The 10,003-nt window shown below is 50.8% G+C and overlaps 3 protein-coding genes and 1 long non-coding RNA gene across 6 annotated transcripts in view; 3 read left to right on the top strand and 1 right to left on the bottom strand.

Moving 5' to 3' along the window:
• Positions 1-1,096, top strand: part of rnls (renalase, FAD-dependent amine oxidase) — a 22,367-nt gene extending 21,271 nt beyond the window's left edge. The window contains exons 5-8 of the mRNA XM_019887782.1: positions 253-377; positions 451-619; positions 687-865; positions 944-1,096. Of these exons, the coding sequence (XP_019743341.1) occupies positions 253-377; positions 451-619; positions 687-865; positions 944-1,096 (626 nt within the window). The remainder of the gene's footprint in view (positions 1-252; positions 378-450; positions 620-686; positions 866-943) is intronic.
• A 151-nt stretch (positions 1,097-1,247) lies between these two features.
• ptenb (phosphatase and tensin homolog B) lies at positions 1,248-5,321 on the bottom strand. Its single transcript, XM_019887845.1, has 9 exons — positions 4,787-5,321; positions 3,842-3,926; positions 3,724-3,768; positions 3,602-3,645; positions 3,092-3,330; positions 2,772-2,913; positions 2,525-2,688; positions 2,035-2,274; positions 1,248-1,851 (listed from the first exon to the last, which is right to left on the bottom strand). The coding sequence occupies exons 1-9, from the start codon at positions 4,863-4,865 to the stop codon at positions 1,666-1,668; spliced, it is 1,224 nt and encodes a 407-aa protein (XP_019743404.1). The 5' UTR covers positions 4,866-5,321; the 3' UTR covers positions 1,248-1,665.
• Positions 2,247-2,445, top strand: LOC109526519 (uncharacterized). Its single transcript, XR_002170355.1, has 2 exons — positions 2,247-2,324; positions 2,370-2,445. It is a non-coding gene; the product is annotated as an uncharacterized LOC109526519 (long non-coding RNA).
• A 214-nt stretch (positions 5,322-5,535) lies between the features above and the next one.
• On the top strand, positions 5,536-9,467 carry atad1b (ATPase family AAA domain containing 1b). 3 transcript variants are annotated; one of them, XM_019887844.1, is made up of 10 exons: positions 5,536-5,630; positions 6,783-7,009; positions 7,127-7,225; positions 7,321-7,441; positions 7,530-7,730; positions 7,835-7,941; positions 8,002-8,091; positions 8,278-8,328; positions 8,419-8,549; positions 8,652-8,772. In XM_019887844.1, exons 2-10 carry the CDS (start codon positions 6,836-6,838, stop codon positions 8,770-8,772), a joined length of 1,095 nt encoding a protein of 364 aa, XP_019743403.1. In that variant the 5' UTR covers positions 5,536-5,630; positions 6,783-6,835. The 3 variants fall into 3 exon arrangements, with proteins under 3 accessions (XP_019743403.1, XP_019743401.1, XP_019743402.1); XM_019887842.1 differs by lacking the exon at positions 5,536-5,630 and adding an exon at positions 6,248-6,363 and having other exon boundaries at positions 6,787-7,009; positions 8,652-9,467; XM_019887843.1 differs by lacking the exon at positions 5,536-5,630 and adding an exon at positions 6,287-6,363.
• Positions 9,468-10,003: the final 536 nt, after the last annotated feature.

The raw sequence follows: 10,003 nt of genomic DNA, 5'->3' as shown, positions 1-10,003 counted from the left end.
CTTCCCCCGCTTTCTCATGGCCTCGCCATATCTTGGAGATTTCGAAATTTCGGCCCGAACGGAAGCCACAAAGGGTACACGTGTGTACACAAAAGGAAGATTAATCATTGAATGTCGAGTATTTGAATAGCGTTTTGTATAAACTAATTCATGCGTGATCGGCCAAGTGCGTGTGTGTGTGTGTGTGTGTGTGTGTATATATATATATATATGTGTGTTTGTATAATATTCATAGTCAAGATGTGCTGTCAGTTTTATCTGTCCAGCAGAGGGAGCTATTGCACGGCGTGTCATACTCATCCCGTTTCGCCTTGGCGCTTTTCTTCCCTCCCGGGACCGATTTGGGTGTGCCCTGGGGTGTCCGATACTACAACAACGTATATATATATATATGTGTGTTTGTATAATATTCATAGTCAAGATGTGCTGTCAGTTTTATCTGTCCAGCAGAGGGAGCTATTGCACGGCGTGTCATACTCATCCCGTTTCGCCTTGGCGCTTTTCTTCCCTCCCGGGACCGATTTGGGTGTGCCCTGGGGTGTCCGATACTACAACAACGACGGCGACAACTCCAAAATTATATGCTATGCAACCGTGGAGCCTCGCAAACGCTGCACAGGTGACGCACTCACGCCTCGATTGACGGGGGAATTGATGATAACCCGTGACTTGTACGCCTTGTCCAGATGGGGGCGCGGGCCTAGGGCCATCCTTAGTTGTCCACACTGGCGTTCCCTTCGGTCTGCAGAACCTGGAGCGTAATGCCGAGGAAGTGCAGCCAATTATCTTGGGGGAGCTGAACCGTCTCCTCCCTGCACTGCCACAGCCAATCAGCATCAAGTGCCACAAGTGGAGGTACTCGCAGGTGAGCCCATCACGTGAAAAGCTTTCCAAAGGGTGATGCCACGCATTTCACAACAAGAGCCTGATGTGTGTCGGTTAGGTGGCAAGCGCGGTGGCGGGCTGTCCGGGTCACATGACGTTGTCGGAGCATCCCCTGCTGGTTTGCGCCGGCGACGCCTTCACCCACTCCAACTTCGACGGCTGTCTGACATCTGCGCTGAGCACACTTGAGGCATTCAAAGGCGTCATGTGACAGGAAGTCGCTCCGTGTGGAGCTTGACTGGTTGCTTAGCAACCACGGAGGGTGTATGTGTGTGTGTGTGTGTGTCTCGGAAAGTGTCACAAACATGAAGGCGTCACTTCCTGTCTAGTTTTAATCTTATTCCATTGAAAGCAAAACTCAATTTCATAAATATTTTCTTTATTCACTGGACAGTGTTTGATGCCTTTGGAAAACAAAGACACAAACAGAAAACGAAGACGTTCCATTCGAACACGTTTTCCGGACTGAAGCTGGGATCTTTTTTTCCACTCCCCCGACTTGGAAGTTGCGTCTCGACTTTTGGAGCCCCGAATGGGCACCGCTTCTGGCAACTCCACTCCAAGTGTCCAAACAAATGCGCTGAAGGTCTCTGTGGCAAAGCCAGGAAGTGGAAGGAATGATTTGTTGACAGTCACCGAGAAGGCTTTTCTCTCCGTGACCTTATACGGCACGATAACTGGACCGCCGCCCAACAATGCCGCCGTTGACCGGGGCGAGGGGTGGCGTCCGGAGGTTGCGGCGGTCCTGGAGCTTCAGCGGCCGATGGCCCGACGGGCGGCTCACACCTTGGTGATCTGGTCACGGTCGTCGTCAGAGGGCTCATTCTCAGGGTCCGAGTCGGTGGTGTCCGAGTAGCGGTAGTGATCAGGTTCGTTGTCGCTGACGTCCGGCGTCACCGACGCGCTGTTTGCCTCGCGGTCGCTGCCGCCGCCTTCGTCCGCCGTCTTGGTGAAGAACAGTTTCACCTAACGGACCGGTTGCACACTTATTAGGCTGCCGAGGGATGAGACGATGATTGGCAACCTGCTCTCATTCCCCGACTCCCCAGTGACTGACTACATTGGCGTTTTCAGTGTAGGAAATATCTCTGGCCAGCATGTGAATGTCCCAGTGTAGCGATTAGAAAAAAGGGAATGATTCAAACCAACCTTAAAGTTGGGCGAGAAGTTTCTGTTGGCTATGTCCTTGTTGGCCTTGTCCAGGTCGTTCTTCATTAAAGTCAGAACCAGGAAGTCGTCGTCATCGTTGCCGCCGCATTCCTGGTTCTGCTGAGTCCTGTCCGATCCGGCGTCCCGCAAGGTTCCGCTTTGGCCATTCTCCAGCCTTTGCGGGTCCTCATCAGGCCAGGGAATGAAAAAGGTGTTGACCCAAAAGTGGAACATCTTGTCCTGAGAGCCAAGAGGAGGAAGGACATCAGCACGAAGATTCAAAGAGAGCCGTTCGGACCGTCTCCCTCTCACATAAATGAAAACACCGGATGCAGCAAAACCCTTTAGACATGAAAAATTAACTCTCACATGATCGTCATGTCCAAATTTCTGATGACAGTGCATTTGGGGGGAAAAAAAAATGACGCAAGCGCAACGGCACCGCAGAGGGCCGAATAAGGCGCCCGGGGTTGTGCCCCCCCCCCCTCACCTTCATCATCTTGTTCTGCTTATGGAAGAACTCCACCTTGATGTCGCCGCACACGGGAAGCGGCTGCGGGAACTCGAAGAGCATCAGCTTGTCTTCGCGGCGCGTGAACGCCGGGTTGGACGTGTGGATCTTCACCTTCAGCTGGTAGATGACAAACAGGGGATCTGCACGCAGGACCGGACATGACGACAACGTGAGCGAGGGCGAAGAACAAGGTGAGGGGGTGTATGTGTGTGTGTGTACTGACTGCAGGTCCCCCCCGTGAACATGGGAATGGTTTCAAAGAGCATCTTGTGGAAGAGCAAAGCCACAGGCGAGTAGTGGAGTCTGCTCCTCAGTAGCGTGTTGTAGTAGCACACGTAACGACGCTGGCTGGGGATGGTCACGCCCTAAACAACACGCACGCCTTTGTTCAGACAAACGTTTGAAAAACAGAACACAGCTGGCCAAAAGTTGCTTTGGGGTGCAATGTCAGGAATGAGGAGGAAGCTCAAATGCACTCGAAACTTTACGGGGTCAAATCGAAGGTCCCCCTGCCACAGTTTTTGGTGCGTGTTTGTCGCTCACCTTCTTGTCCCGCGTGCGAACTTCGCCGTAAAAGTCGAGGGCCTCACGAGCCTCGCGGAACTTCCCGCGGTGCAGCAGGTAGGCACAGATCATGACGCCCGTGCGGCCTTTCCCGGCCTTGCAGTGGATGGCGGCCACGTGCTGCTCATCACGGCTCAGCCACGCGTCCAGGTCCTCGCAGAAGGGCTTGATCAGCTCCAGCTGCGGCGGGTTGTGGTCCTCGAACGGGTACTCGGCCACTGGGGAGCGAGACACACGTGGCGCGCTAATGCTAGGCTTCACCATGCGCATCGCAAATTTTGTGCAGCCGCTTGTGGGGGACACGGAAGTGAAAATCAAATCCACTCCCACGGGGGAAAAAAAAAATCCGATCTTAGTCCCCGTCCGCTGTAAAATAAATCAATAAAATACCGTCCCGGTGAAAACAACGCCCATCCCATCCTGAATAAAGATGATAAAAAGTTCAAGTAAAAAAAAGAAAAAGGCAGAGCCCGAGGAGCATCATCTTACCTTGACAGTTGAACTTGGACGTGTCGTAATGTCGCTCCGCACACCTGGCAACGCACACACACCCAATAAACTTTTGTCATTCTGTGTGTGCGTTTGTGTTTGTGCGCGTGTGTTGCACTTACAAGTTGTAGATCTTGTAGTGACTCTTGTGCTTTGCGTCTAAAAACCTGCATCATGCAAAGGAGCGGCGTAAGTGCGACACTCAACACGAAGTTGAGAGGAAAAAAAAAAAAGTCTCACCGCACGACGTCGTCAATGTTGTTCCTGTAGACGCCTTCCAGACGCTCGGCGGGGAAGCCCATGGCGATGATGTTGGGGTAGATGTCTGACAGACTGGCTAAGGATAAACCAGGCCTTGTTTCTGCCTCCCGTCCACCAGAGGGCAGCTCGCAGTCTCGCCTCTTTTGCTATCCCTCCATCCCATCATCTCCGCTTTCATAGTGACCACCTACTGCTGCGCCTCAGGCATCCAAAGTAGACCAACAAGACTAGTTTGCTATCTGCATCCTTTCCAGTGGACATAAGATGAAAATATTGCAGTTATCAGTCATGGATATGATATCTTCTTACGCATGCACACTAAAGATTGCGCAGGCATCACCTACGTGATTTGTCCTCGTGCTCCAATTTGTTTTCACAGATGGCTGACCTGTTGTGCATGTGCATCGCACATTGTGCCTTCGCACCTCCCAACCGGGAAATCTAATCAAGCAGATTCTCAGAGGAGCAAGTCGCAAGTAGGTAGAAATGTTTTGGAGAAAGGCGCCGTCTTTGCTCAATGACATTTCATGGGGACGTCTCCTCGAGATGCCATCTCATCATTGACACACATCACACAGACAGCCGTCTGAATTATTACTGTTGTCACGAAAGTCCACTTGATGCTTCAAGTTTCAAGTGCGATTCATCCATCCATCCATTTTCTGAGCCGCTTTATCCTCAATAGGGTCACGGGCGTCTTATGATCTTATTTGGTGAGGCCAAAAACTATGATCCACCCCAGTGGCCAGTCAAGAACCATTTCATTCGATTTTTATCTTCATGTATTGATATGAGTGCCAATAACGTTAGCTTCGCACATAATCGAGCCGCTTCCTCCACAACGAGTCACAAAGTGCCACTGCTAGCATTAGCCAGATAGCAAATTCCCCAGAAGCAGAAGCTGCGGGTACCGGGAAAGGATACAAGTGAGGTCCAGGTCGAAGCCGTCCTCCTGGAACCGTCTTTTTTTTCTGCTGACGATCTCTTTGATGAGCGCTGCCATGGCGACGGAGGATGACGGTGAGGATGAGGGGGAGGACGGTCACGGCCGGACGTCCGCGGGCCACCACAAGCCCGACGTTCGCCGTGCAAACGTTGCAAAGACGGAGAGAGAAGCACACGCCGTCGGTCCCCGGGGGCTTTCGGCAGGAGACGTCTGCAGAAGACGCGATTTAGCCGGCCAGCTAGCTGCCCGACGGCCCGGCTGTCGCGGCCCGTTTCTGGCTCACAACCGCCGGGAGGCGTCCGGGCCTCCAGCCTGCTCGTACTTAGAGCCTGGACCTCCAGGTCCTCCACCGGCCCCCTCCTTTGTCAGGTCCCGTACATCCGAGGTTGGAAGGAGCGAGTGTTTGCAGCCTCGCTCGCCGTGATTTGAGGCGAGCACCCCGACAAGACGACAACAAGACCGCGATCCAAACACTGGCCTGGACCAGCAAGTCAGCGAGCAAAAGCTCACAAGTCGAGGTGACGGTGGCAATGCGACGACATTTCCTTTCTGGATTTTCGCAATAAATTTTGAAGCGCTCTTTTTCAACTTCAAACTTTCTTGTTTTGTCGGTAGAGGAAAAGCGTAATTACCTGTTACTACGCGTATCAGTGTGCATTGACGAAGCTGGCTGTAAAAGCGTGAAGGTTCGCACGGTTGCCAAGTTAAGTTGCATTTGTCCCTCGTCCAAAATGTCAGCAGAAATAATTACTTATTCAACTAATTTGACATCTAACCTCGTTTGCATATAAGATGACCCATATGTACAGCCGAAAACCAAAGGTGAGACACGTGAGAACAAATTTGACTCTCCACTGGCCCAGAAGCAGGAGCCAATGTGGCACCATGCAGCGGAAACAACGCAAGCCTGGCTGCCCAGTGAGCCACAGAGTTTGCGTAACAAAACACCTTTTCAAACATTATTTTCTCTTATTTAGTCCCTTTATAATTTCACAGAAAATGAATTGCATTTATAAAACCGCTTTGCAATGAAAAAAAAAACAATCTCAAGGTGTAAAAGTAGACAATGGGGTAGCTACAGTATCAATACAGATGGAAATATAACTTGAAGGATCCAAAGGCTACTATTTGAAATCTTCAGAGGTGCCAAATACAGGTCCAGAAAGTAAAATCTGCCAGAGTTTGGCTATAGCCACAGCTAGGTGCCAAGTTCCACACATCAATTTCTCAGGAGAAGAAACGACCCTTTTCGTCCCAAACAGGCAAGATATTATGGACTGTTCTTTCAAATCAAGTAAGTTGCGGTCTTCGACACTGGTTGGGAGCTATGACGACTCACTTGTATTGTTTGTTGCAGATAAACATGTTCACAAACACGCATACACGCAGGCGATTTGGTCAAACAAAGGTAGACGTCATTGTGCAGTAGACATGCGCGGCCTGTAGATGGCTGCATGAGACCTTGTGCTGTTGAAAACGAAGAAGAAGTCGTAGAAGAAGAAGTAGAAGCGGCAGGACAACGGCTGCGCTACAATCGAGGTGTCATCAACACGCTGTACGTTTCTTTTTGACACACAAGTGAACACGAATACATTTTAGTTATGTTTCGGCTTGTTGTTGTTTCATTCAGCACGTCCTCTGTGACTGCATGGAGAGCCGCCTTGTGGTAGCGGTAGAGCCCGGAAGGTCAACCTCATGCTAAACGCTAACTCGAACAGCGCGGACTACTTTCGCTTTTGACACCGGAAAATCACCTCGGAAAGATGGAGAAATATAAAGAAATTGGGATGCGTTTTTGAACAGGCAGCTACATCGGAACATAAAGACAGATGAATAGAAATTGGATAGCTAGGTGAACAGATGTGACATGATGACTCAGTTATTAAAATAATTGGTGTCGTCTTGTGCGTGTATGCTAGCCATTGGAGCCATGTTGAAATGTCATTTTGACCTTGAGTTGATTGTGTTTATCAGGTAGTTTGCAGCGTGAGCCTCTGGAGGTGAGCGGTGGGCTTGGTCACATCAGGATGGTTCTGAGGGAGCTTCCAGTGGAGCACGCGGCGCGGCCCCTGGGCAGGAACGAGGTGCTGGGGCTCCTCTTCCGCCTGACCATCTTTGGCGCTGTCACCTACTTCACCATCAAGTGGATGGTCGATGCCATTGACCCCACGCGCAAGCAGAAGGTGGAAGCGCAGAAACAGGTCAGTTGATCCGTGCGAGCAGCGGCTTTAGCAGGGATCTGGCAATGACTCAGCGTTTCAATCGCTTCCATGACAATGTGCCACAACAATACTTTTCCTTGTCCATGCGTCTGTCAGGCAGAGAAGCTGATGCGGCAGATCGGCGTCAAAGACGTCAAGCTGTCCGAGTACGAGATGAGCATCGCCGCCCACCTGGTGGACCCCCTCACCATGCAGGTAACTATGCACGCTCAAACTAAAACACACAAACATTTAAGAGGGCACCCTGTCATGTCGTGTCACGTTATTCTCGTGTTGGCTTTGTTTGACAGATGTCCTGGCGTGACATCGGCGGTCTTGACGAGGTCATCGCCGAGATCCAGGAGACCGTCATCATGCCCGTTCAAAAGCGACATCTCTTCCAAAGCTCCAGATTGCTGCAGCCCCCCAAAGGTTGGAGTTACTCTTCCTCTCCATCAGCATCATCATCATCATCATCATCCTCCTCCTCCTCATCATGACTCGGTTGTCACGGTAACAGGTGTGCTGCTGTACGGGCCGCCGGGTTGCGGGAAGACGCTGATCGCCAAAGCGACGGCCAAGCAGGCGGGCTTTCGCTTCATCAACCTGCAGCCCAGCACGCTGACGGACAAGTGGTACGGCGAATCGCAGAAGCTCGCCGCCGCCGTTTTCTCCTTGGCCGTCAAACTGCAGCCCGCTCTCATCTTCATCGACGAGATAGGTGACAAACGCGTCTTCGCCCAGCACATAGCCAACAAATGCTTTCATGGACATGGGTGGCAATGTTATCATGCATTGTGTGGCCAATTGTTTGTACGCACGCAGACTCATTCCTGAGGAATCGCTCGAGCTCAGACCACGAGGCCACGGCCATGATGAAGGCGCAGTTCATGAGTCTGTGGGACGGCCTGGACACGGACCACCGCTGTCAGGTGAGCCGGCAGCAGCCCGCCGTTGGCTGACTCCCTAAGCACGCCCTTTGCTCTTCTCAGGTGATCATCATGGGCGCCACCAACCGACCGCAAGATCTGGACTCGGCTATCTTGAGGAGGATGCCAACCAGATTCCACATCAACCAGCCGGTATGTACGCACACCCTGTTGTGATCGTACCCGCGCCGGGACTTGAGTGAGACGGTCAGGCTTACCGAGCCCAAAGGTCAGCTGATGGCGCTGATGCGCCAGTGGCCTGCTTTGCCAACAAAGGAGGACAATGCATGAGGTGCAGTCACAGTTTTGGCCTTGTCTCTGCTCTTTTCTGCGTTGTAGAGTTTGCATCAGCGAGAGCAAATCCTCAAACTCATCCTGGAAAACGAGAGCGTGAGTTCTCGTCACTCGCACGCTGGCCACTCGTCTGAGTGTTGCTTGGCGTGCCTTCTACCTATTTTCCTTCCTTCCCTTGTCCCGCAGGTGGACGAGTCGGTGGAGCTTTTGGAGATCGCCAAGCAAACGGAAGGATTTTCCGGCAGCGACCTTCGGGAGATGTGCCGCGATGGCGCCCTGCTGTGCGTTCGAGACTTTGTGCACACTGGCGGCGACGGGTCAGTCACGCCTCCTTCCACAATGTTGCCCCTGACGGTGCCCCGATGTTTCTCTCGACATGTTGCGTGCGTCCTTACCATCTCGCCGTTTGTGACTTTCAGCCCATCAGAGGATTGCATCCGTCCGATTCACGCCTCCGATCTTCAGAGGGCCATCGCCAAGATGAAGAAATCCAAGATGGCGGGTGGTCACGGCGCCCTCCTGCACGCTGCTCTGGACTGAATGGGTCCTCCCAAACACACAAGCCCGCTGCGTCACCGCTCGCATTTCCACCCAGTCAATTGTTCACGTGCCAACATTTTTGAACGCCAAGCACGTTCATGATGAGTTCAACAAACGACCTTCAAGTCTTTTCTCTTCTTCATGGAACTTTTACTTTGAAAAGTCCTTTTTCAACAATGCCTAAACTGTCAAACAGTGAATTGATCTTTCCTATTTATGGCATTGCTGTGATTGGTGTCCTTTCTGATGGGAAGTTTGTCAACTAACTTAAGATATTCCTGTTATTTAACTCTTCGGTTGAAAGGAGCAACCCGCTCCCTGCTTTGTTTGAAATGCTTGACTTGTACATTTTAAAACAAGCAGAAATATGATTATTAGTAAAAGCAACATTGCGCCAACTGTCAGTCAAATATGTGAAGATTCCAGAGTAACAAATGTTTGCATCTACTGAGGCCGTACCCCAATGCCCAAGAACGGCAAGGGTGTGGTGTCGGACACATGGGGTCGCTCCACACTACCCAAATGAGGCGGCCAATTGCACAGACCAGGAACCAGAATTGGAACCAAAATTATGTTTTCTACATGAATGTGTTCACGGACTTAACTGATGAGGACTTGTGGACAAAATGGTTTTGGAGCAGAAGAAACCCCTTTCACAAAATCTTTCCCCAATAAATTCTGTCAATCTTGAGTCATTCTTGGCATCGCCATCATGTTTGCCTGGATAAAATAAAATAAATTAATTGCGTGTTGTACTGAGGAATATTCTTGGTACTGCTTGATCAAAAAATGACTGCTAGATAAGCTGTTTATCATTCATTGACAGGAAACCGGATTTTTCTGCCTTGCTGGTTCGAAACACTCCAGTCCAATAGGTGGCGGTAATCCACCAAAACGCTGGTTTACCAACCGTGAAATGACGTAAAAGAAAAATAACGTCGCGTAATGATGACGTCACCGCCATATCGTATACATGGATTGGTGGATTCGTTTGCTTACACTTTTAAAAGTCGAGCGCGGACGGAGGAAAAGCAAGCGAGCTCTGTGATCTTCGTGGGCTCGACTTGCCCAAAAAAAAATCCGCTGTGAGTTGAGCTTTCTTGGAAAACATCCACATGTCACACATGTGAAACCCCTTTCACAAAATCTTTCCCCAATAAATTCTGTCAATCTTGAGTCATTCTTGGCATCGCCATCATGTTTGCCTGGATAAAATAAAATAAATTAATTG

This window comes from Hippocampus comes, unplaced genomic scaffold (assembly GCF_001891065.2).
Source record: "Hippocampus comes isolate QL1 unplaced genomic scaffold, H_comes_QL1_v1.1 scaffold416, whole genome shotgun sequence".
Taxonomy (NCBI): domain Eukaryota; kingdom Metazoa; phylum Chordata; class Actinopteri; order Syngnathiformes; family Syngnathidae; genus Hippocampus; species Hippocampus comes.
The sequence above is the reverse complement of the archived record's forward strand: the minus strand, read 5'-3'. Positions and strand labels throughout refer to the sequence as shown.